At 36.7% G+C, this 27,820-nt stretch overlaps 1 protein-coding gene across 8 annotated transcripts in view; it reads left to right on the top strand.

Annotated features, from left to right (window-relative positions):
* vti1a (vesicle transport through interaction with t-SNAREs 1A) overlaps positions 1–27,820 on the top strand; it is a 144,814-nt gene that overhangs the window by 21,704 nt on the left and 95,290 nt on the right. For 4 of the 8 annotated variants that reach the window (XM_079851618.1, XM_079851622.1, XM_079851620.1 and 1 more), the window contains exons 4-6: positions 4,327–4,404; positions 9,371–9,391; positions 15,579–15,663. In XM_079851618.1, the coding sequence (XP_079707744.1) occupies positions 4,327–4,404; positions 9,371–9,391; positions 15,579–15,663 (184 nt within the window). The remainder of the gene's footprint in view (positions 1–4,326; positions 4,405–9,370; positions 9,392–15,578; positions 15,664–27,820) is intronic. The other 4 variants (XM_079851619.1, XM_079851624.1, XM_079851621.1 and 1 more) reach the window with 1 other exon arrangement.

The raw sequence follows: 27,820 nt of genomic DNA, 5'->3' as shown, positions 1-27,820 counted from the left end.
TATTATTTAAAAGTCAGATTTTTTCTTTTTTTTAATTTTAAGTACAAAGAGCAATATTTCACTCTACATTAGTATATCACAATACCATATTCATGTGATTGTTATCTCCGTGGCCTCCATTTGTTCCTGAATTTTCCTTCATGGTTGGTTTGTTTTTATTTCATACACAGTGCTCAGTGAATTAAAGGCACACACCAGTAACCTGTGTGCTAATGAGAGACACCATGCTGATATCAGTCCATGTGTTGTGCACAGCTCCTGCGATTTTTACCACAAGCGACTAACGTAAATGTCACACTGACGCACGCAAAACCAAACGCATCTGTCCATCTATCAGCCGTACGACCGATTTGATGTTACCAAAGGCTAAAAAATGTATCACAGAGGCATAAAGACCCTCCTGCGACCGTCATTACTTTGTGCCTTTATCTGATATCGTATCAAGTGGACAAAAAAAAGTGCTCACTTAATTGCACAATCTCCTACAATTTATTTTCTAGATGTTAAAAGAGAACAGCAAGATTATGTGTGTGCGGATGGATGTGTAGCTTCCTGTGCTTGTGTGAATAGTATTCTTTCTGCTTGCGGATGGTGTTAGACCCCTGCTAGGATGAGATGCATTATTTAAGACTGTTGTGATACTGGAGCCTGCTTGAAAAGGTCTTTGCTTTCTTCAACCAATACAGCACTTTACTATAGACCAGATGCACTCATAAAAACACATGACGCTTTGACCGCTGTTGCAGAACACAGCTTAACCACACAAAACACACATGATACATGCACACAATGCCTTAATAACAATCATATTAAATATTGCTATGTATTAAATGCCATTCATTGTTAGTCATAGTCTTTTTCTTATCTGCTTTATAGATGTGATGTTTTGTTACACAAATCATCAGTATGAGGTGAATATTTTTCTTCTTTCTTAGCCCCCCCCACACACACACTTCAATCGTCAATTCCCCTTAAACATTTTCAGCAGATTATTAGCTCCAGAAAGAAAAAGGTTAAATGGCAATTTGAGGCAGCCACATTGTGTTTGACTAAAGTCCCATTAATTCGAAATCATAACTGGCCAGACGTTTTCCCACTGGTGAGAAATACTTAATGAAACACACTTTATAAATTAAATATCATTAATTACTCTTCACGGTTTGCCACCAGCCGTGTGGTTTCCGAGTGGAAAAGTGGAGGAAAAAGCTTTGGCAGTGTCACTTCAGGGCCTCTCATTAAACTCTGCCCCTGGGTATTTTTATGCCTTTTAATGCCTATCTAATGAACTGTTTACTTTTGCTGCAGTTCAGGTTCCATTATTATTTGCGTCCTTGTGTTGCCGTTTGCTGTCAGTGAGCAGTGTGGTGAAAAAAATAATGCAATATTAATGATGAACAATAAGAGATAGCGGTTGATTTATAATAAGATATTTTAGGGTAATTATTTCTAACATTTTGAAATATTTTTCATTCTCTTACTTTTTCCTGCGCTTAACATTAATCATAATGTTACTACAGAAACCAGTTTTATGGATGGTTTAAATAAATTTATGTGACATCTGCTGCAGTTTTGTTCATTTCATTCTTATTTCACAGACACTATATGATAATTTGCATGGCTGATATAAATATTTAGCATGCATGATGCATATGCAATTATATTTTTTTGCATTGTGCATCATGTCAACAGTCTTATAACACACATTTTTGACAGGACACTAAAACCCTCGTCTCTGGTTTGATGAGACATGTCTGTTCTAAAAGGCAGTCAGACCACTTTGCATAAAGTTAAGACGGATCTTTGTACCTTTTCCCTATGCTTCTGGGAATAGAAGCAAATTCTCACCCAAGATTAAAACAAGTGACAAGAGAAAGACCTTTCAAACAGATTTTAAAAAGATTTTGCCTTTTTTTTCAGTAGCAATAAGCCATCTTCATTCTTACGATTACAAAGCCTTCTCTCTGGGTTTTTATGTTTTAGTGCAGGTTTTATATTTGAGTGCTCTAGCTGAACTATGTATGAACATTAAAATCCATTGATTATTTCTTCTTTTTTATTTTTTAAAAAGCAAGAACTTAATTTTATGTAACTTTCATTCACATCATTCTAATCCATTTTAGGTCATCATGGGTCATGATTAAATATGCAATACCCCAATGATCTAAATAAATAGCTCCACTTTATTAATGCATGGCATATATGAGATGAGTATGTAGGAGATAAGTGGGAAAATAAATAATTCTAATAACCTATAACTCTGCTCAGATCCAATGCAAAGTACCAATCAAAGTATTTCCTAGGGTTAAGCAGTCAATATTGCCCAGCTGCTGTGCTATAGCAGCAGATGAAGGGAGAATAATCAGTGTGAGGCTTGTTTTACTGCAGGGGGAGTTGCAAAATGGTGTAAACGGGCTGGGAGAGGCGTCTCGCTTTGTTTCTATGACTAGTTTTCCCCTTCGAAGACTTAAGGCTGCATTTGCCATTCTTTTTGTGCGAGAAGCACTCAAAGGTTACATCGTGAAAGTGGTTGATGCTCTCAGCTACAACAAACAGCTATTTAGAAGAAGAAGAATGAAACAAAAATAGGGTTTGAAGACGATAGTGTGTGCATTCAAATGAAGGCATCTCCAAGGCTTCCGTTTTCAATTATGAACATGCCGACATTCCCCAAAGTTCCTCTGCTGTTCTTTAAGATGAAACTCGACTAAGATGGAACATGTGGGTGTGTTTTTTTTTTTTTTTTTCCTCGTCAGAAGACGCGCTCTGTTTGTGGTGCTCGTTTGTGAAATAATGTGCACACAAATGCAAACGATTGCTTATCGGTTAAATCAGAAGTGACACGAGATATGACACGACACGTATTTATTTTGAAACCAAAAGATCTGTCAGTTTCCCTTCCCTTGCTTCCTTTTTGCTTTATATTAACTACTTTTGTTTGTGATCAAAATATTACGAATGCTGCATTCAGTTATAAAAATTTAGCATGGTGCAAATTCATTACTATACATTTTCAGAATTTAAAATGATCAGAAATTTTAGACTCTGATAAAACCCACTAAACAAACCCCACTTTTAGAACCGAAAGATCTGTCAGCTTCACTTTCCTCGCTTCCTTTCTAGATATCCCAATTTGCTACATTTCCGCTTTATATTGTCTACTTTTGTTTATGGTCTAGTGATCAAAATATCACGAATGTTGCGTTCAGTTTTTAAAAAATTTAGCATGGTGCAGATTCATTACTAAACATTTTCAAAAGTTAAAATGTTCAGAAATTGTTGAGTCTGATAAAAACTCGCTAAACAAACTCCACTTTTAATTTTTTATATATTTTCATGTCATATCCTCCAGGATTTGACCGCTTCCTCTGCAAGAAATTGTGACACAGCATTGCATCACAAAATGATAGCAGTTCTTGGATAGCAGTTATTTTGCTGTTTAGTTTCCCCGTGGATCGCCTGCACCTTTCCCTGCTCTCATCCTCCCGAAGAGTGCCAGCCTGCAGGAAGAGCGAACAGAGGGAAGCAAAGGGCTCTTGGTAAACGCCATCTCAGTGTGTTTTTTTTTTCTCCGCCGCACCACCAGTGTGTGTTTAGTTTGGAGGGTATTTGAAGAGGTCGGGTGTGTTTGTAAACATGCCATACTCTGCTTCTGCACTTGCTGAATCGGAGGTGGCACGCTCTGAAGTGTTGAGTGTGTGCGTGTGTGTGTTTTCTTTTTTGGACACGGCGTTCTTTCTCCCAACTGCGTAGCGGAGGAGAGACGGGGGAACGAGCCCAAATCTGATGGCACGCCAATCGCGTCGACCTGGGTGATGAATTATTCTCTGTCTAGCTCCCTGGCTTGGTATTATCACAGGGTTAGCCAGAGAACAGGACTGACAGCAGTGACAGCCCCCAGAACACATTTCCCTCTGACAACTGATACTTTCCTAATACGCTCCCTGCCTCTGTCTTGTACTATGGTCTGCTATTCTACACTTTTTATTTATTTAAGTGAAAGGGGGGCTTTTGCCATTGTATCTGAGGGCTGTGGTTCACTCAAGCCACAGTGTCTACACAAACTAGATTACACACACTCGCTTCTTCTCTCTCCTCAACATGCACGCGCGCACACACACACTCGCTCCAGTATATCACCTGTATTTTTGTTTCATTTGTTGATCCAACAGGGGGCTCTCGTGCTTTAGAAATGTGTGATTTTTTTTTTTTCATGTCAAATGAACTAAAGCTTGTTTTTTCTGTCTTTCTCCCCTTGCCCCACTTCTTTTTCCTTCTCTGTCTCTTCACTTTCTCTCTTTTTCCTCTCTCAACCTGTTTCCATTGCAGAAAAGGTCACGTATTGCCTACAGTGATGAGGTGCGGAACGAGCTCCTGGGGGATGATGCGAGCTCCTCGGAGAGTCAGGTAGGGTGTTAATCAGGGGCTGTGCTTTCCCAGTGTGGGTGGCTGCTCGGGGTGAGGACGGGTCAGGGCCACGAGGGGCAGAGAGAGGCAGGCATTGGCACCCAGTCATGCAGAAGCAACACTGTTTAATGCAAAGCTGCCCAGTGCTGAATGGGCTTCAGGCACTAACCAGCGTCTGGGCAGTACCAGATTGGGGTAAATTCCCGCTTTCTCCCAGCTGTTCACCATCCGCACAAGCACTTATTCTTCTAAAAACGAACCCCCCCATCCCCAAAAAAAAACAAACAAAAAAAACCTGCTGTTTTAGAAGATCCTTAAACAGAGAGTGTCACTGTGGAAAAACGATATAAATAATAATATAAGGAATGATGGTTGGTATTATTAAGGATATAAAAAATAAGTTATTTGTTAAAATGGATATATCCTCAGATATCACACACATATATATATATATATATATATATATATATATATATATATAGTGTGTATATGTATATGTATATGTATATGTGTGTGTGTGTGTATATATATATATATATATATATATATATATATATATATATATATATATATACTTTTTTTTGTGTGTGTATACTCTAGAGTGAGCATTTAACATTTAGGATACAGTTTTATCACCTTCTTAAAAATAGGACCCCACAATAAGATCCTTTGAATAATTACTGCATTTAATTATCTTGCTATATTTATCGAATGTGCCACATGTCAACACAGACACCAATCCACAAGCGTACAGACATTCATCATCTGTAACTGTTAAGGTTTTTTTTTTTTTTGTCATTTCCCCCTTATTAGCATTTCACAGATGAACTTTGCACCACACATCTTACAAACATATGTAGCTCTAGCCGTGATGGGTAATTGATATGCATATTCTCACCAAATTAGTGGGACACAAAAATGAGTGTGACACTTCATACGAAGTTAGTAGTAGAAGTGTCCCTCGAGCTGTCAAACCCACAGCTAGACATTGATGGTTTTATCAAATTCTTGCCAAAGGAAAGAAAATTATAACTCGCGTTTGCTTTTTTTTTTATTGACTCCCTTCTTGCTTTTGTAAAATCAGTTTATGACAAACCATATTACTTGAGTTGTTATTCAAGCTGCATTCAATGACAGCTCCTTTTATCAAAAATAATTATGAATTGTCATGGAAGGCACAAAAGCTCATTTGATATGGATTTTTAAGATGCGGGCTTTCATACTTTATTCACTTTTGTGGTGTTTGAACAATAGGACAATAGTTTAAAAGGATTATATTTCAGTTCCTGAAGTTGCTTATTCCTTTTCATATTAGCAATTCTCAAAACACTTAAAGATAATTTGCCTAATAACAAGACATTAGAGACAATAAAAACAGATACATATATGTTAGATTGCAGCCATTGATCTGGTAAATGGATGAAGTGCTTTGGGATGTTGTTATATTTATTGCCTTAGACACATTCAAGCTTCTCACTCTCTGTCTCTCCTACACTATCAAAATCCTCTTTTCACACAAAGACACAAACAATAAGCACAAGAGGGCATGAGGATGAGCAATGCATGTATGTATGTATATATAAATATTTGAATACATTTGCAATTTGTACTACACACACACACACACATAGAGAGAGAGAGAGAGAGAGATAATAAATATATATTATTTTATTTTATAAACACATTTATTTATTTTTTTATCCATTTTCTAATTTTGCAAAAAACTTCTAGTAGAGTAATATGTATAAATGTTTTATCCCATTTTCCATGAAATAGGAAAATATGATCTCATAGTCATTTTTGTTCTGTATCAGTTTTACACATGCATTTTAAATATGCATAAACATTTCCTTATGGGAGAAGAAGAACCAGTTTTCTCTTTCCAATCAGACCTCAGGTGTTGAACTTAATTTCCATTTAAAAAAAAAAAAAATACTGCATTAAACTCGGGATCCTAACACAAGACTTGCTGTGAGTGGAGTGGTCGGAACTTCAGGGTTTTTTTTTTATCGAGCGAGACAGGACCGATAGAGTGGAGGGGAAGAGATGTGGGGTTGGGGGGGGGGGGACTGGGGTGAGTCGGTCAATTTAATTCCTTACGATCTAAAAGAGGTCAGGCTCATTTCATATAGCCCTGGCTGAGCAGATCATTACCAGTCACAAATCTGTTCGTTACATGGCGAGGATTTATAGCTAAGTAAATAGGGAGCCGTCATAAGTTCTGAAAATAGCGTGTTGGCCCTGCGATAATAGCTAAAGGACGGTTTAATAGAGTTCGGCATTTATTCGTTATCTGTATGCGGACAGAGACCGAATTGGCGCTATCGCTCTTTTTTTTTTAATAATGTGGTGGTCTACCGTTGCACTTTTTTCTTCAACATCCCTCCCCCTACCCTTTCCACCCGAAACGCACACATTTTTACCACACACGTACTTGTGAGAGCGCACACACATTTTTTCGCACACGAATACTCTGCGGAATAGTTTCGATTTCAGACACAGCAGAAGGCATGGCCACGAGAGATTGGGCAGGTTTGAGCCGGCGTGGACCAGATTTTACAGGCTACAAAGGAAGCAGATTACCACTTGTATCGAGTTCCGTATTGGGAAAAAAAAAATCTTTGTTTGAAAATCCGCTGATTATCATAACAGAAAAATTGCAGCAGTGCAGTTTTGAATAACAACCACATGAAAAAAAAAAACGAAGGAATGAACTCATCACAACATAATTAAACAATTTTGGAAAATTTCTTTCAGCTTTTCATCGACGTTTCCTCGAAAAAATGCTTGCGAGTTCAGGTAAAGCAACAAAAGACTGGTTGTCCGGTTTGGTTTAAAGCGGAAAAAACGTGGCTTGAAAGAACAACAGCAAGCTTAAAATCTTCCTGATTCTCTTGGTAAATCCTCGGCGAGGGCTCGCAATCGTCCAAGCAGCACAAATATGATAGAACAAGGTTTGTTTGGTGTTCATTGAGACGGTCTGCAGGGTTGTGTTTAGCTCGGGTGGGCTCACAGCAAACCCAAATAGCCACTTCTATAGTGTATTCACAAACTTTGGCCTTTTGAATAATGCAGGCGACGTAAGGAAGCTACCTCGAAAATCACCAGCTCGGAGCTGCAATTTGGCCTTACTTATTTTTCGTGTCTGGTTGTATATCCTTTGTGATTCTGAACTTAAATTTTTTCTACTAAATATTGTAGATTCATCATTTCTTCTTTTTTTTTTATCTTTTGATTTTTAATATAGCATGCTCATGGTGTTGTTAGGATGTCTGTAATATAACTTTTATTCTTTTTGCACACAACCCCAATTATTTAATAATTTTGTAATACAATTATTTTGTATCTCATATTTATATATTTTATTTTTTAATATGTTATTATATTTTATTTCTTACATGTTTATACCAGTTTTTATTTTTAAACTGTTAAATAAAATGACCTCAGTTTACAAATATTTAACCTAATTTAATTTTCATTTTTTTATAAAGCACTTTACAACTGCACTTGCAGACCAAAGTGCTGTACAATACAACATACAATTGCAAAAAAAAAACAAAGTGATTTATTTTTAGTTGGTGTACAATTAAGTTAAATTCTTATGCACACCACATTTAGTTAAGTCCTCATTCCTCAATTTAATTTCATTATTTTGTTTTGTTTTGTTTGTTTGTTGCAAAAGGTGCTTTGTTATATCAGAAACCTTTCATCCTAGATTTACTGACGTTCTTCACATTGAGCTGCAAGCATAGCTTCGCTGCAAGCTACAGCGGCCACCATCACCACCACAGTTTAACATCACGCCCATAGATTCAGCCTTTTGAGTCAGGCATTAGGTTTATAATTTATGATCCAAGTTCTGTCTCTTTTCTGAAATGATAGCGAATGATTTAAAAATTGCGAAATTCAAAATGACCAGCGCACACAAAAAGAGATGAGAGGCCTTTAATAATGGCCCAGAGCTTCCCCTTAGATCTGCTAACCTTTAATCTCTGGCAAGAAATGGAGATTAAAAAATCACCTGCAACGGCTGACAAATTAAGAAACTTGTCCTTCCCCTCGTCTTCTGAATATAGGCTGATAAGCAACTCACCTTTTGCAGAGAATGCTTGTGTTAAATAAAGAGGCTGTAATGAATAGCTGCTTTAAATGCTTAATATACTTAAGTTTAAATTATGTTAGCCTCTTTCAGAGACCGTTCAAGGGCCACTAAGTGCATGGCAAGACACGCATTCTCTGTTTTACTAGTTTTAATATGAGATTCCCTTTTATCAAAAATAAATTACCCATGATTTTCTTTTTTTGTTCCATAATGGGTTGTTGCCATAAATGATATGCAACATCTTGGCTTTGTTTATGTATATACATTCAACCCTCCTGGGCCTAATGCATAATACACTTGACATTGATAGCGAGTCAGAAGTGATAGGCACATCCTGTAATAATAAAAAGGGAGCATTGCTTGGTGTCACTTTCTGTTTCTTAACCCACAAGTAGGAATCCTGCAGAGTTGTTGTTGAGCCTAAATCCTCAAAGCTTCCATTCTTACTGTACGCAATCTGTATTATCCTACTGTACCGACTGATACGCTAGTGTTTTTTCCCCCCTTATGCCATATCAAGTGCTGTGATGTGACTGTTTCTTTCCCCCTCTTCCTTGATGATGATAGTTTAGACGTCGTGAGTTGAGAAATCCATTCCCAGTCTCTTTGTTTAATGTGACAGCACGAGAACTTGATCTTTGTTTGTTCAAATAAGTCGGCATGAGTCTCGTGTTTAGCTTCTTTTAATGTGTTTGTCTGTGATTTCTAAATGCTAAACATGCAAACAGATAAATCGTCAAGGTTAATTCTGTACCCAGCCGCATGACTGATCTGCTTCCTGCCATGTCTCGGCTTTTTATCTATCTCTCTCACTCTTTTTCTCCCTCCCTCTCCGTCCCTCTATTTTGTGCCTTCATGTGGCAGCTGATAAAGTTACGTGAAGAGGTAAGTGCTGCTCTTCCTTCCCATTTTGGTTCCCTCTTTTTCCAGCAGATCCTCCATTCATTTTCCCGCTTCGTCAGAATAAAGAAGGCGTAATCAGATTTTTGAGTCTCTTTTGATTGAGCTCAAAATGAGGCTCATTTTTACATGCTGCTCTACGAGGAACTGAATCAAAGCTGTTTCACACCAAACCTTAAAAGATTTTATCAGCTTGTCAAAACATGCAACGAGAATTCTGTTTTAATAAAAAGACCGGTATAAGCGTTTATTCTCTTTTAGTGATGGACAACTATTAGTTCAACATTAGTTGATTACTAGTTAAAATTTTATTTTGTAAACTTTGATATTTTAGTAGCAGTGTTTTCATTAGAATGCTGAGATATTTTGTAAAATAATTATTTTGCTGTTACTGATGTTTCACCTCATATCATAAACACTGATTTATTTTGAAATGTCAAGTTAAAAAGTATAATTTTTCACTGTTTCATTGCACTGTTTTTGAACACAAAGATGCATCTTGTGGCCAATATTAAATTCTACGTTTTTTTTAAAATAAAACACTAAAAATATAAATTTTTAAAGAAATGTATACTTTAATCAGCAAGGATGCATTAAATTGATCAAAAGTGATTTAAAATGCTACAAAAGATTTAACCAAAGAATCCTGAAACAAAAATTAAGCAGCATAAGTTTTTAATATTGATAATAATAAAAAATGTTATTTGAGCACCAAATTAAGATGAACGGTTTCTGAAGTATCATTTGAAACTAAAGAATATTCAGCAAAATAAAAAAGTCAGCATTGCCATTGCAGGAATAAATTACATTTTAAAATAGAAAACAGCTATATTCACAATATTACTAATTCTACTTTATTTTTGATCAAATAAATGAAGTCTTGCTCAGCATAAGATACTTATTTAAAAAAATATTAAAGTCTTACTGACCCCAAACTTTAGAACGATATGCTATATGCTAATTTATCCTATTTGTAAATTTAGATCACCTTTGTTTTGTAGAGCATCTTAAGACTGATTAATCATTCACCAACATATCAATATTGAAAATAAGTAGTAATTTGTTCACTTAAGTAGTATACAGCAGGCATACCGAACTTTATTTACCTGTTTAACTCTTCTTTTAACTTCTAAATTGTTTCATTTACCACATATAAAATGAACTAGCCTATATTTCAGTCTTTATCACTTTTCTTTTTGGCTTCTGCTGGTATGTTATTAGCACACATGGCTCTAAATATAACAGAATTGTGAATTTACAGCCAACTGCGGAGTTCTCTTTGTGCAACGTTAGGAAGCAGCCCAAAGACGTTTCCCCCACTCAGCGGATGAGAATACAATAGCCTGCCTTTTAGTTTGAGATAAGGGGACAATTTGTAATGTCTTTTTGTATTTGTAGCATTCATCCGACTTGGAAGTGAGCATATATGTGGATTACGGCAAAAAGGCTGTCGTCTCGATCTGCGTGCACTTGTGTGTGTGTGTATTTGCTTGCTGGTATCTTCATCTCCTGTCTAGGGTTGTGTGTGTCTGTGTGTGTTTTGTTGTTTGGACTTGGGATTCCCCTATTCATAGACACATGCAGACACACACAGACTGCAATATCTGAAGATCTTCATTCATAAAGGAAGCCTCCTCTCAGTGGAGGACTGGATAGCACTGCATCATGCTTCTGCCTGCCTTTGTAAAGATGTTGTTTAGTAAATTATTGCTTATCTTTGAAGATAACGCTGTTTACAATGCAAATTTCTAATCCTTTCTATCTTGAAGAATTTGTAAAGATGCATTAAATATTTATGGATGGGAAAAATGAAAAACCTTATCTTCTCTTCTGTCATCTTACGAAAATAAAATGACACTTGCATCATTTTACTAATTCATTACTACTGTAAGTATGTGTCATCCTGTTATGTACTGTAAAAAAAAAACCCACACAAATCCAAGAATAATGATCTAAAGTAGCTGATAATTCTCTTTACTCTTCCCCATCTTGAAGCTCTACCAGAAACATTTAAGTAAACAATCCAGAGCAGGCAGTGTCATGCTAGAAAATCCTTTCACATAAGAGAAGAAATTCAGCAGTGCCTCTGGTTTGGAGGATCTTTCTATAGACTCCTGTGTCTGTGTTTGTCTGAACATCAGTATATTGTTTAGATTTCTTCACTTCCTATTGCTGAATAATACCATCTGTAGAGCCACACCACCACCCTGCATTTATAATTTACAGCCCCTCACAGTTCTACCTTGACTTGTGTGTTTCTCCTTTTTTTTTGTTATTGTTTTTTCCCACATGACCAGACAAAATGGGAGTATAGCATTTTTTCAGCCTTGGGTCAGAAGATACCTTTAGTGGGTTCAACCGCCCTTGTTTTTACCCCATAATGCGTAGCTTTTAAATCACATTTTTTCGTTCTCCCATTTTACTGAATTTAAATCAAAGCCTGTGTAGCTTATACACATTTAGCCTGCTTTTTAAAACTGTACTTTTCCTCAGCTGGAAAACATGTTTAAATATTTAGCACCCTTATTCACAGCTGTTTGACACTTGTAATTCCTTTTCTTACAAGTCCCAAACAAACGGTGGAGAAGATCACATAGTCAGTCTGAATCATAGCTGTCATCATTATTCACTTTGACTCTACCCCCCCCCCTCCCCATTTGAAATAATAAGGAATCATCAAAACTTTTGAAAATTGCGATTGTAAGCGCTCGTGTTTGATATTGAAAAAAGGGGAGAGAGAAGGGAAGACAATTCTTTTGAGTCGCATTCGCATTGTTCCTGGGTTCCACGTTAATAACTTACAACTGAAGTGTGGTTCTTCACGAAAGGGAAAAAAAATGGTGAAGAAAGAAAAAAAAACTAAAAAAATGCAACAAAAAAAAAAACCTCGTTTATAGTATCTAAGAACGTCTTTGTTGAAAAAGTAGGTGTCAGATAAAAAGGCATACATGCTTTGGCACAAATGAGAAGGGGCGCGCGCAGAGGCGGTCGCTGGCGCACCAATATTTATCATGCCCTCTTTAAAAGAAGCTTCTGTTGAACTCCATAAGACCAAAAAAGAGAGACAATTTTGACAGTCATGCTGCTCTAATAGTGAATAAATGAATTATTTCGGGTTTCTTTTATTCAGGTCAGTTTGGTCTATGAGAGTGAGTGATATGCATCCAGGGCTTTTTGTTTTAAATATCTGAACTGATATGCTATGTCTAAGGTGCTTTGCTACTCATAAAGATCTCCTTGCGGATGCATTTTGGATCCATATGTCGGCCCTTTATCCAAAACAAATTCGCAGAGAGAGGTAATTCGTTTTGATAGGTAAATCATTTACATTTTCAGGAAGTCGTCGTTGTCACGTTGTTGTCACGTTGTTGTCGTCCCTGCACCTACAGTACGTGGCCACCTTCGTTGTTACCCCGGTGTGTGTCACCCTCATGCACAATAGACATCAACCCCCCCCCCCCACACCCACACCTCACCCCTCGGAAATATAGACCGACTGAGAGAGTGAGAATGAGCGAGGGAGACAAATTCAAGAAAAAGCTTTGAAGTGGCTTTCCGGCGCGCGAGTCTGCTGGCCGTCTCCCCGAGACGTGTCACCTTTGCCGAGAGGGAATAGGAAATCACGTTTCGAATGGTAATGATAACATACTAATCACTTGAGCTCTTTGAAGACGGGGGAGCGAGCTACTCTGTCAGTATCCCCGGCTGCCTTGTGCTTCCAGGCACACAGGCACATCCCTGGTCTAGGTGTATTAGTTTAAGCGGTGCATGTCAATACGTCCCCTCCATCTCAGCTGATCCAGAGGGGCTCATTAGGCAGAGATGGCTCCCTTTTCCCCATACGCACTCCCACCCCCGTTCTCTCCTCTTTCTCTCTCTCTCTCTCTCTCTCTCTCTCTCTCTCTCTCTCTCTCTCTCTCTCTCTCTCTCTCTCTCTCTCTCTCTCTCTCTCTCTCTCTCTCTCTCTCTCTCTCCTCCCTCTATCTCACACTAACACCCCCTCCCTTAAACTATTAAAAAGTATTTCAGCTATTTTAAATGACATCTGTCAACTGAGAGGAGGTGAAGAAAAAAAAAGTTCAGATTCTTTTTTTTTTTTTTTCCTCTCTCCCTTCTCTGTGATTGTCAAACTTTGAAAAGTGGAATGTCGTCTATTTTTCATTTCATTTCCTTGGAGTGATTAGCAGCTACATATTTTGACAGCTTAACTAGAACTGGAAACTCGTTTCTCTCTTTTTTTCCCCCTGCCTTTATTCTTTCTGTGCATGTAAATGGGAATAAAGGTTACCATCCTTTTGAAATATAGTTACCTCTCTCTGTTATGTATTTAAAAATGGAAATGCAGTGGTCTAATTTAGTGTTCATAGTCAATTATATGGCTTATCAGAAAATGGGAGTGTGTGAATTGTGGTGGATGATTCATAGCCCTGTTTTCACTGTCTACAGTGGGGTTCAAAAGTTTGAGTTGAGACTTCAAAGTTTTAAGAAAGCTGAATGTGCCAACTTTTAAACAAAGATTTGGTATGAAATGAATTCGAAATATTGCAAATTCTAAACAATTTTTAAGTCCGTAATGAAATAAGTATAGATTTTTGACAATGAACTTCTTTGTACTGAAGGTTGATGTTCTTCTATTGAAGCACAAGATGCTCTTTGGATCATTCTCAAATTCAGGTCAGGTCAAAATCATCAGGTTTTAAGAAAAAAGGGAACAAACCAAAAACAGATATTCTGAAAATGAATTAGTAATGACAAACCTTAAATTAAGTTAGGAAAATGCAAAATAAAAGCATTTTCACAAGTGAACTTCTGGACCCCACTGTAGGTTATTTTTAGCACTTGTATATTTATATATGTATGAGATTTCTTTCTACATAAAATATAATTTCTAGTGATGTATTGTGTGTGTGTGTGTGGGTGTGCGCATATACTACAGTTCAAAGTTTGGGGTCAGTAAGATTTTTAAGTTTTTCGACAGTATTTTATTTTTTTATGACTTCTATTCAGCAGGGAGCATTAAATTGATCAAAAGTGACAGTAAAGGCATTTATAATGTTAAAAAGATTTCCATTTCAAATAAATGCTGTTCTTTTGAAATTTATATTCATCAAAGAATACTGTAAAAAATTTATCACACTTTTCACAAAAAATTATTAAGCAGCACAACTGTTTTCAACTGTGATAATATTAAGAAATTAGCATATTAGAATGATTTCTGAAGGATCATGTGACACTGAAGACTGGAGTAATGATGCTGAAAATTCAGCTTTACTGTCACAGGAATAAATTAAACCTACAAATATATTATTTATTTAATATTTTCTATATTAAAATAGAAAATGTTTATTTTAAACTGTAATAGTATTTCACACTATTACTATTTTACTGTATTTTAATACTATGTTATTTTATGTTATCAAAAGATAACACATCTGAGACCACTTCATTCGAAGGACGTATAAATGCTGTTTATGTTGTGCAATATTTATTGCGTCTATCGCTTGGCCATGGTGTCTATTTTCATCTTACATTTATTGACTTCTGACTTTACATCTGCAACTCAACACAAGGCATACCAACCTTTCTTTAAAAAAAGTTTACATGCCTCATTGGTTTGTATTATTTAGGGTGACACCTAAAACATCCAAAACTGCACTTTAGAGAAACCATCAAGTGTTGTCAGCATACATAACAACAAAAAAAAACCTAGTGTAAAGAGGTTCATGGTGGCATCCTGAACTTATCAGACTAACAGATACTGTGTAATCTGAAGCAGCATTTGAAAATATATTGCAGCTCAATTAGCCATCCCTCCCATGCTAATCTTTGCCCTGGTTCTAAATATGAGCTAATGAGATCTGGCAACACCTTCAGAACAAATCCACTGCGAAAAGGAAGTCTCAATTAAAAAGAAAGGAAAGGTGTTAGATTGGAACTCCGTCCTTTTTTGCTTTAGAATTTGCACGAAGATCAGTCCAATTTGTTATGAAAAACGCAACTCGTAATTAGACGTTCTTGAATCAATGTATAGGTTAAATTTATTCTAGTATATTAGTCTATTCCCTTTTGTCTTAGTGTGCCTATTATTATGTTGAAAAATGTCTCTGTAAATAATGTCCTATTCTTCTCAATCACTCTCATTGTTTTCTTTCTGTCTGTGGTCTGTTTTCAGAGAGCACATCTGTTGGACAACACAGAGAGGCTGGAAAGGTCATCTCGGAGGCTGGAAGCTGGCTACCAGATAGCAGTAGAAACCGGTAGGCATTCTGGGTAGGGGGGTGAGCGACAGTAAATTGTCTCGCTCGTATGCGTGCTAAAAAGAGAGAGAGCTGAAAAAAAAACCGCCTTGACGACTGGTGACATTTTCAGGAGCACATCAAAGAGAAGCAAGGGAGAGAAAGGTGTAGAGCAGCAGCCGCAGTGCTGTTAGACTCACACAAAACACACTGCCTTATTTCCATTCACCTACCTGTGTGTGTGTGTGTGAGAGAGAGAGAGAGAGAGAGAGAGAGAGAGATTTTAATATGGGTACCAAATGATGGCGTGTCGACTAGAATAAACAACAACAGCCTGCCTCCACCGTCCTGCAATTCTTAGAGCTAAATAAAGCCATATCTTTTAATAAACTGATTTCTAAATAAAGCACCCTCAACGTCACCCGATTCACACCTGTCTGAAGAATAGTTTTCATCTTTAAATACAAGAAAATGAACTAATTTAGATCTGAAATAGATTAAATCAGCAGGCATCTTTTTTTTTCTTTTTTAGCCTGACTGTCAACGTGTTGTTGAAGCAGAGTGTATTCCTCAGAGACATATCAAAGCTCGTTCTTCAAGAAGCTACTGGCTTTCTTTGGCTTCTGCCTTAGTTTTGAAAAGTTTGTTAATTTACACTATAATGGTAGGGTGGTTCGTGCGCCACGTCGACACAGTTAATAATTCAAATCAAGAAAGGGTTGCGCAGACCACTGGCTTTTGATGTCTCGCAAGAACAACTCACAAATTCATAAATGCAATCTGCATCCTCTGCTGAAAAATTTAGTTTCATTTATTTTGGATCCTCTCAAGCCCGTGCTTGGTATTTTCTTTCCCTGCATAATTTTTTATATATATATTTTCATTTCATCGAATGAAGGCCTTTTGTTTTTCTGCTATTCAGACATATTTTTTTACTAATGTCTGCCCAATTCAATTGCCTGCTTTCTAGTAGGAACCAAAGCAGAAGCCCATACACTCCAACGGTGGGATCAGACTCCCTGTGAGAGGAGTTTTTCCCCCATCAAGGACGGCTTCTGCCTCTGAGACCCGTTACAATGCCCCACTGCTCAGTGTGGGAGCCGCAAGCGCAGAACAATGTCTGTTTACTCAGCCTTTCTCTAACCGCGTTAAAGCACAACTCGGCCTGTGCTCTCACTCCTGTGATCCTAATCCCTGACCCCCGTACCCCACCGACCACCCCAACACTCGCGTACACACACACCTGCATCTTAAAAGTGTAGCGGCAGGTAGTCCTAAACTGAAGTGGCCCAAGAAGGACAAACCTTATACTTTTGGGATTTGGGCACAGCAACTGTGCGGGAAATGCACGGAGTCGCGGTAAACACGGACCTGCTTCGGTGGCTGTTGAGGAGCTACAGGGATAGATGCGCTTTGTTTGGGTTGTGGCGGTGACCCTCGCTCCCTGTGTCACACTGAGGCAGATCAGCCAGTTTATAAACCGTGTGTTAAAATTCACTCGAGCGGCAAACCACACCTGCTACAGCGCTGGCTATCGAGCGCATACGGGTATCTGCTATTCTGTAACAAAACAAAATAAAAATTCTAAATATTATAGAAAATAAATGATTATATAATTGCTAATAATAAAATGGTATTTTTTTATAGGTTTTCTATTTTATAAAATAGTAATATAATTAAATATTGTTTAAAATATTTTAGATTTGGTTTAGATTTGTTTATTTAGTACAATTTTTTTTTGTTGCTTTTACTATAATGTATTGTCTGTGTATACTTTGTGTGTATACTTTCTACACTATATATATACATATATTTATATTGTACTATATTATTTTACTTTAAGTATAAAATAATATATATAAAATGTATTTAAATGTTACACAAACACACACACAATACATTTGAACATATGTGTGTATATATATATATATATATATATATATATATATATATATATAAATAAAATAGCATAGTAAAAATAATATCAGTATGCTTGCAAATGGTACATAAATAGCAAATGACTATATTACTTACTCTACAGTTACAGTCAAATTTACTTCAATAATTTTTTCACTACTGGTTTAATCTAGTTCAATTCTTTGTTCCAATAATACACAATATTGTTTAGATTAAATTGTTTTATCTTTGATTTGTAATTTCTGTTCATTTGTCATTCATATTTAAAAATTTCACTAGAAGAATATATTTAGGATTGAAACATTTCAAACCTGCATTTCGTATTAACCAAATTATTTGTTTTTCATCAATGATGATTTGTCAAATTTGTCGTAGACTGAATTCTTAGAATTTTTTGGAAAAATCTACTGGGATTTTAGTAAAATACTGCATATCCTCCACATTGTGAATTTTTGTATTTAAATCAGATTATTTGGAATCAGATTGTTTTGACCTTGTCAGTAAGGAGACTGTGTTTGTGTGATTTTTAAGGGTGATTTAGTGTGTGATGTGTTCAGTCCAGCAGCAGCAGCGTGTCAGGAGCACTCCAGGCCCTCTGAGAGATATTGAGAGTGCTCTCTGGACATGCAGAGCTTTTTACCAAACTGTTTGTCTCATAAATAAAGTATGGGTCTTCATTAGGAGAGGGCACCCACTTTAAAGCTGCCTGAACCAGAGGCACGCCGGCCTGAAGAGAGCCTGGAGTACAGTAGGAGGGAGCAAAGCAGCCAATTTAAAGGCATTTAAATCAGAGATGTCCCAGAGCCCATGAGCATTAAATAAACCCTAATCAAAGAAGTGCCCGGCTGTTTATACAAGCCAAGGAAGTGGGCAAAAGAGTTTTTGTATGGTGGAAAATAAAATACCTAGGGGTGTAATTTTGTTGTTTGCTCTCATATTTGGGATTGTTAAAGGATTTCAGAATATTTAGTCTCATTTCCCCCCCCCCTAAGAAAACAATTTAATCACAGGCAGTTTATGGAATGACCTCAAAATCTATTAATTAATCATAATGAATTTTAGTTAGAGTGTCCGATATAAACAAACAAGCCGAGAGAAACACTGTCCGTAAGGAGCAGAGCGGTGGCCCTTGAATACGCAGCAGCCGCTGTGGCGGCGGATCGATGGGGCAAAATGAAACCAGCTCATTAGGGATTGATTTCAGCAGTGTTTAGATAAGCAGAGTGGGTCGGGGCCTGGCCCCTGGGGCCCTCACCAGGGCCCAAAGTTCACGCAGAGCCAGGTAGAGAGTGTCTCTGCAGGCCATCATCTTTATTAGCACCCAGATAAGCTGATTAGGCCTTGTCAATCAAAGGTGCCAATGACTCAATCGAGAGGCCCTTCTTTTCTTTCTCTCTCTCCTTCCTTTTTTTCCTCTCTTTTTCTTTTTTTTGTGATAAATCATTGAAGCGACCAACAAAGCAGTAGCCATGGCGGCTAAGCTAAGCAACCCTGCAGTTGTCACCAAGACAGACGACGCAAAGACCCTGTGATGATGTGACGACTGTATTAAAGAGTACATCAATTTGTTCGAGAGTGGTTTGATTTTTTTTTTTTTCTGCAGTGGTATTAAAAGAGCATACGAGGTGGGAGAGTCGTCATTGTCGTCGAAGGCTTTGCGGAGAAGCCGAGCGTGCCCCCGATAGAAATAAATAATGAAATAAATGATCGAATGAAGAAATAAATAAATATGTTTTGTAAACATGAAGAAACGCTGCTCCTTTTGAGTGTGAGCACGGCTTTAAGACATGCTGTGTCAGTCCATGGGTGTTAGAGTGTCCCAGTAACACACGCGCGATTGTCTCCGTCTCTCCGTTTCACTCTCTCTAGCTCTTTTTCTTTCTCCTCCATGTTATCATCATTCTTTCATTTTCTTTCCTTCATCCCTCTCCTCCAGACTTTCTGGTTGTTTTCTGCCATTTTATGAAACTGATAACTTTGAATGGAATTTCCTTTTTTTTCTTTGTGTTGCCATGACCTTTTCTTCTCAAACACTTAATTTAGACATTTTTAATTAGTTGTTATTATTAAGTATCAATTATAATAGTAATAACTATAACAATAATAACTATTCCACCAATGTATTTAAAATGTCTAAATTAATGTAAAATGTCAACATGGAATTGAATGGATTTGGTTATTTATTGAAAAGTTGTTTTAATTTTAAATAATATTTTTTTAAGAATCTCTAAAATAATATAATATTTAGTTATATAACATAAAATTATGTTATAATAATAATGATAGCAAATGTCTGGAAAAATTGAATGTTTAATATTGTACTGAAAATATTCCGTTATTGTTAAATATGTTGAATGAACCTCACAAATATATTTAGAATATGTAGTATTATTAGTGTGTATAATAATAATAATAATAACAACAATAATACATTCATTTAGAGCTGTTTTATGCTGGGTAAATTTAGGTAAATGAATGAAAAAAGTCTAAATGAAATTGACTGCGTTCAATAATGTACTGAAAAGTTACTGTTATTGTTAAGTAATCTTTTGAATAATCTTTTAATATAAAATAATATATTTAGAATATTTAGTTATATTATACAAAGTTATATAATAATAATAATAATAATGAAAAATTAATTTAGAGCGGTTTTATGCTGGGTAAATTCTAAATAAGATATCAGTATTTTTTATCAAACTATATTTCATTTGCTGTACAAGTAATATTTCCTCTATAAGTAATTGTTTCATTGCCTTTCATTATTTATCTCAGCGTGGCTGTTCCACTTGATTTCCGTCATTGTATAGTCTTGTTTAAAGTTTCAGCACATCGCTACTGTTCTCTCTTTAATGAGGACAATTTGGTGAAGTGGATTTCCTCGAGGTATAGCATACCAAATAACTTGGGTTTTTGTAGTTTGCTGAAATCTGAATGCCGTATTGTGTTTCAAAAAGAATATGCCGTTATTTGATAATTGTTTGATTCATGGAGCAGAGCCACAAGAGTTAAATATTTCAATAGCAGAGTTTGCAGATATGCAGAAAGGAGAACTTAGCTAGAGTGGGTTTTCTAAAGACAATGGTGGGTTTTTGTGTTGTAATGAGGGCATTTTCTCATCGAAAATGTATGGTTTTTTGGCTACAACTTAGGCCTGTACTTTAGAAGTTTGAACTTATGTTAGAGCTTATTAAATATGAATACACAATGTAAACCTCTTGTTAAACATTGATTCAAAGAAATATGTATGTAAGTGATGGGGTGTGTGAGTGCAATATAAGGTTTTCGACTCCGTAAATCTACCTACGGGTGAGCTGTTTATCGCGAAACCCCCCGGCGGATGAAAGGCGATGTAATAATGATTTTTTTTTTCTCTCCTAATCGGGCCTTGTCAGCGAGGCGTCTTATCGTGGAGAGGAAAATGACACCGATACTATCGAAGAGCCCAGAGTCCAAGTTTGTGTCGCTCCCCCCCAATCACGCCGGACCCGGCCTCGCCGTATCTAGCGCCGCCACAAACGGCAAGCGGCGCTTTTTTCATCTGGACTTCAAAAACGGTCCCCGTCATTAAAATTGCACCCGCGTTCGGCTGCAGGGATCAGCCGCTCCGGAGCGAAAATGGGATGTGGGAGAGGAGGCTCGCTAAATGTGCTAATTCTGTCCTCACATGTTTACGGCTTAATTTTAATCGGTTTGAGCGAGGGAGGAGGGAGGGGTTGTTTGGGGGGGGCTGAAAAAAAAGCCTCACATTGCAATAAATCGCCATTATCTTTGACACCGAAAGCCTCAGCTGTTCCAAGGATTTTGGGGTCTGTGAGCAACAGTATTATATGGAGACACACAAAAGTGTTTACGCTTGAATTGCGGTGGCCGAGGTGCACTCACTGATTTCAGCACGTCTAGACAAAGGGCCGAACTTTCACAATGGCAAAGCCAGGCTCTTAATGCAAGAGCTGAACCAACAAACTTGACTATAGCCGGTGTGTTTGTGTTCGCATCTATCTGTCTCCGGGATTGCCGATAGAGAGTGCAGGTGTCGACTTCCAATCGGTATTATGATATTTGCTCATGTTAAGTTGCGATCATTGACTGTTGAGTCACCTAACGTGTTTTGAGAGGTTTTTTCCATTGGGTGATGGGGAGCAGATCCGTTTTTCTAGATAAACTATTGAGTGACAGAACGAGAGGCAAGCTTTCCACTTGCATATTATGAATAAGCCTCTCCAGCAACACTTGCCACCAGCTAAATGCATCAAAATCCACAGTATCCTCAGGATTGAGTTCAAACTTAAGTTTAATTTGTTGGATTGAAACGCATGAAAGAGTAAAACACGTATTAATGTGTAAAAAGAAAAAAAAATATGTAAAGAGGCAATTACAGGTCATAACTATTTTATTTAATTATTATTAGTATTATTATTATTCTCAGATTAAGTACATTGCTGTATTTACTATTCACTACTGAAATGGACTGAGCACTGTGATGTAAAATGTGACCAGTCTTATTTTATTAATGTCTCATTTTATTGTTTCATAATTATTTTTTTTATCATTAATGCCGCAAAATGTATTTGAAGTAACTTGTCAGAAAGGTAGAGAGCGAGAGAGAGAGAGAGAGAGAGACAAAAACATTTTAATTTCAGATCATATGTGTCTATTTATATCAGACACACACAAACAGTCTTTCATTGACCTTTGGTTGACGGAGAGAGAGTGAAAGAGGGCACTCGAGCTGGATGGCGTTAAATAAAACTGTTTTGGAAGGAAATGGAAGACAAAAGCGAATACCCAGGACCCCCATGGGCGCTTCCTCATCGGCCGCTTTAAAGAGCTGGCACATCTGAGGCGCCGCAATATCAAAAAGCAGAGAGAAAAAGTGAAATGAAGTAAAAGGAAAAGTGGAGAGGGGGGAGAGAGAGAGTGGCAGTACCTTGTCACTGCGGAATGAGGATCATAAACGGTAATTGTGTGATGGGAGTGACACGCTGATGACAGCAGATTGATGGCAGTTGAAAAGCGAGCGTAATTCACTAAGGAGTCGCAGAGAGTTGGGTGGCTGAGATTAAGAGAGGAAACTAGTCAGACTGAGCTCTGAAAACACAGGCGGAGTGGGTACATAAGGGCAGCGTTTTAGGCTTCACTTGTGCTTCCAGTTTTGTTTGTTCTCGCTTTATTTATGTCTCTCAGTGCATCGGACCAGAAACAGTCCTACTCACAGTCCTACTCAGAGTACTGCTTTTTTATTAAAAACGTGTTTTGGTTTTGTGGATATTTCTTCTAACCCTGATAAATTATTCTAACTATGTTAAGCATTTGGATTTTAGTCATTATGGTAAAAATGTAAAAGTTTGTTTAGATGCAGCTTTGTTTAGAAGCCAAAAACTCACATTAGAGACTTAAAAAAAAAAAAAAAAAATTAAAACAAAAACTGTTTGGCTTTTACTGAGCAATACAGATTTTTCAAAAAGTGCGTTAAGATTTGAAAGTCAAAATTTAGGTTTATTATATTTCTGAATTATTTTAATTTCTTTATAATAGTATTATTTCATTTATTAAATTTGTATATAATTTATATTTTTATTTATTAAAAGTGTCATTATTATATTAATATAATTTATTAAGTATAAATCACATTTAAATATAATTTTAAATATCATTTATTACAATTATTGTTTCTTTTATTTTTGAGCAGTGGAAACAATAGAAAAAGTCCTGCATTCTGTTGTGGCAATCAAATATTTATAGCAACAGTCTGACTTAAAGTTGAAATATGTTTTTATTTAAAAAAAATAAAAAATATCACAATATTTTGAAACATTTTGATCAAACACCTTTTTCATATTGAGCAACAGTGTATTTTTCTGCCAATCTTAAAACAGTCAGTCTATACTTTTTATTAACAACTTAATAGCTGTTAATAACAATACTGGCTTCATCATCATAAGTTCGAACAGCTGCTGGACCTGCTTTGTTTTGGATAGTTAACCCAGCACAGATAATCTTATTTGTTTTCAGATTAAATATGGCTCAATGTGCGCTTAGCGCATCTCAATGCTGACCACCTCACAGTTTGCAGTGCGTATAAAAAAAGGCCATCATTAGCGCTGTCCGTCTGTCCCTCTGCGGCTGCTTGTGTCACACCGTCCCTCAAAGTGGCTTCCTCCTCGGCGGGCCGCGCCCTGGGCCTGTGCGGCCGCGGGCTCAGGACGCCCACTGAACATGAAACGCATCGCCCGATCTGTCAGCTGGGGGCTCCATCTGTCAGTCAGTGGGACAGCTTCACTTTTGTCTGGGGAGGGAGCCGGGCAAGTACAACGAGGGGGGGGCTGCCGCATACCCCATTTTGCGTTGTGGAGGAAATCCTGCTGCCATCGTCCTGACATATTTAATAATAGTTTGCAAGACTTTTATTGAGGCAGACTCTTTTTAAGGGGCAATATCGCTGCCACCTAGGGTGCTCAATGTATTTAATTACTGCACACCCCGTCTGATTATTTCATTTTGTACGTATTATAACAATTATGTTTCTTTTTAAAATATATAGGTCAATATTGCACCTAAAAACTTATTTTTGTTGATGTTGCTGTGACTTGTCTTGTGCAGTTTGCCTGTCACATAAATGAATCTGGAATTTGATAAATATGATAAAAGGCAGGAGAGTGTAGGCTGCAGTCTACAGTTTGGCAGATAGGCTGCGCCCTTGAGCCACCGTAAAAAGGACGAGCTGAAAGAATCGTCTCCACACTGGGGGACAAGAGGCCTCCACCACTCAGCTCTCGCTGCTCGAGTCTTTGGATGTTTCTCCTGGTGCTGAAAGTTCCTGAAAAGAAAAGCTTTGCTCACAACTCTAGGAGCTCATTTGAGTTTTATTTATTTAGCACAGTGTTTTTATGTGTGTGTGTGTGTGTTCGAGACAGAGAGCAAGCGAGAACGAGTGTGTTTGTGTGCAGTGCTGAATCCCTGCTGAGAGCATCAGTATTTTCAGATCTGTGTGTAGGGGCGATACTGAACATCAGCAGCATGATATTTCAGCTATTATTATTCACCCCTTAAAAAGACACGACTGGATTTGTCACATCACCTGATGTCAATTTGAATTTAACAAGATGTTGATACTCTTTGAAAAGTTTCACATTCGTTTGTAAATATCTCCACCCTCTTTTTTGTCACTGTGTCCATATTTGATACTGAATTCTTTTAAATAGGATGATACAACATAGTCAGGGTTAATTTACTTTGAGTCTTTGCCTGTGAGCAAATGCTTAAGTGGTTTGATGCCTTGACTCCAAGTCATAATCATATTGAAAATAGGATCAAGGGAAATAATTTTTGTTGTGTAGGAATCTTTTAGTAATTTTTAAGTATCATTTAATAAAGATCGTTCAAGTACTTTCGTTAAGCTCTGAATTCTAATTGAAATGCTTATGAATACATGCTGAATTTAAGTTGATCTAATAAATGTAGGTATGGTCTATTATTGAAGGAATGCAGCTGAAAAATGACATCCTAACATTTTTTGCTTCATCTTTATGAAACTCTTTACATCTTTAAATTAGAGATGGATGAATTTTCATACATTGGTATTATTCCTTCACCCTTTGCTAGATGTGTCAGGAGTCTTCATAGAGTTATTAACCTTTTTTTTTTTTTTTTTTTTTTTTGTGTAATGGTTTATTTAGTAGATAGATCCATTCCAATCTATAAAATAAATCTATAATGCACAAGTGCAATATCTACTACTAGAGATTATTGCGCTGATTTTGTACACACTTTTAATGCAAGACTGCTCAGGTGAATAGGGTAAAAAAAAAGCTATTAGATATCACTATACTTACCCAGTTGATTGATTACATTAAGAATTGCAAACCTTTTTTGTATTACAAGTTTTCTGAAATGGAATGTTTAAATATGTAAATGAGGCATTATCTAATTAAATATGCACTCGTTTAAAAAACTATTTTTCGGACAAAGCCAGGTTCACAATTCTTTAATCTACTGACACAAAAAGATAAAGTGTATAAAATAAACACTTAAATGTGTATTTTGGATTTTTTCTTTCTTTCCACTAGTCTGAAACAACACATTATGAAAAGCCAAAGAGCCCAAAAACCAAAAATTGCCCAATGCATGAAAAAAAAGAAAAAAGAAAAAGATTTGCTTGAAGTCTTTCCTTAATGAACTCTTAATGAAAGATTGAAAAGATATTATATTGTTTTGTATTTTATTATAATTGTATATTATAATATCATTTTTACTGTTATATATACTGTGTATATATGAAAAATATATAATCAATTATAATGAAAATATTATATATATAGATATACATTTCTAGATCATTTCTTTTTAATGTCCAATTAATTAAGATTTTTTGAACAAAGAAGTTAATTTTCATGTATATATAAATGTTTCTTTATTTTTGTTATTATTTTTTATTGTTTTTAAACTGATCTCGAAAAATTTCTTTTCATATTTTAGTTTAGGTTGTGAGATTTTGTGAGGCATTTTAAGGTTGTTTTCATGGTATAGATTTTTTCGCAGTGTTCAGCTAACTTCTTTTCATCAACAAAAACCCATAAGGCTGAGTTGCCATGCATAACCGCATTGACCATGGTGAGGTGATTTCTGAAAAATCTCACACGAAACACCCAGTGCCATCTGCTGCTGCATACTCATTTCGATTACACATGAAAAAACGCAATCCAAGTCCTCAGCCTGCCAGAGATTGTCAGCTTCTTTTCATGATCGACTCAGATAAAAAAAGGCAGGAAAGAGTCTTGAGACCGCAAAATGACAGACAAATTAAAGTACTGTGTGTATGTGTTGTATCATAAAATCATTTCAAAATATTCCCAAGATTCTTATTACTTCTTCAAATGCACACTAGACTAAATGCTTTTTAGTGCAACATGTTTGGCTAAATCCTGTCTTAAAATGAGAGGATGGAGAGAGAGACGTAGAGATAATGTGATCTATCTGAAGTGGCTTTAGCATCCTGGGCCACCTGGATATATTTGGGCCAAACACCGCTCTGTCCGTCTGGGCCCTGCCTGTCCTGGAGGAGTACAGTGAACAGAAGCTACCTCTTCAGAACTCACACCTGATCACCACGTTTATGTCCATCTCTCTTCCTCTCTCCCAGTCTGTCTCTATCTCGCTCACCCTCCTTTAACTTCCTCCCTCCCTCCCTCCCTCCCAGCGCTCCTGCCCTGTCCTACTTAACTCCGGCCCATCCTGCCCTTTGATTTGTGCTACTTAGCCAGCCACAGATCATCTGCACACTTCACACACTCTGTTTCTCTCTCATCCTCTTATGTTTACAGGGATATGTTTCACAGATATTTAGTGAACAGTCACACTTGCAATTCTTTTTCACTTATATTAGACACAATACAGTGCGTTCAGACAAGTCACTTTTACTTAGATTTTGTTTTATGTTGCTCTTATTATCATTATTCTTATGACTGAGACTGTCTAGGGTGTTGCGTTCTTTTAACATGGTTTGATTAGGAAGAGTTTTTTTAAAGGATGTCACATGAAAAGATGGTGCATTGGTACATAAGCATACCATCTGTTTTACTTTTGAAAAACTGCAACTGCATAGTAAAGCGTATTTTTTAAAGGATGTTATGAATAATACAATAATCTGCTGCTTCTACATTATGTGAAAGGTATCAAACAGCTGATTTGTCTTTTATCTGGAAATATCCATAGACTTTCAGTCTTAATGTTAACTGTTAGTGATCCAAATTAAGAGTATCATACATTGCTTTGTTGATTACTCATGTATCCTATCAGCCTTGTAATGGTTCAGTTCATGCTGTTCTCTTTACATGGAGAGAGTCTCATTGCTCAATTTACTAAGCACCCGTAGCCTTTCTTCATTTCATGTAAAGTGGAGTAATTTGAAGCCCTTGTAGTTACTTTGTGAACCTGAAGTTTGTGGAATCCTATAGGGAGTCATCTAAGGGTGTCATCTTATATAAAGCCATCTTATTTAGCCATTTGAAGCTTGTGGAGTTATTTAGGTGAGCCATTAAGGTAAATAATCATATATGGATTTAAAATATGGAGTCTTAAACCTTTTTAAACTTATCCTCTGAAGCTTGTGGAGTCATCTTAGGCAGTCATCTCATATGGAGTCATGTGAAACTTGTGAAGTCATCTTAGGGAATCATTTTGTTGAGTCAACTAATATGGAGTCATCTTATGGAGTAATGAAGCTTATGGAGGCATTTTGTGAAGTCAACTTGGTGAGTTG

The sequence above is a fragment of the Squalius cephalus genome (assembly GCF_949319135.1).
Source record: "Squalius cephalus genome assembly, chromosome: 19".
Lineage (NCBI taxonomy): Eukaryota > Metazoa > Chordata > Actinopteri > Cypriniformes > Leuciscidae > Squalius > Squalius cephalus.
The sequence above is the reverse complement of the archived record's forward strand: the minus strand, read 5'-3'. Positions and strand labels throughout refer to the sequence as shown.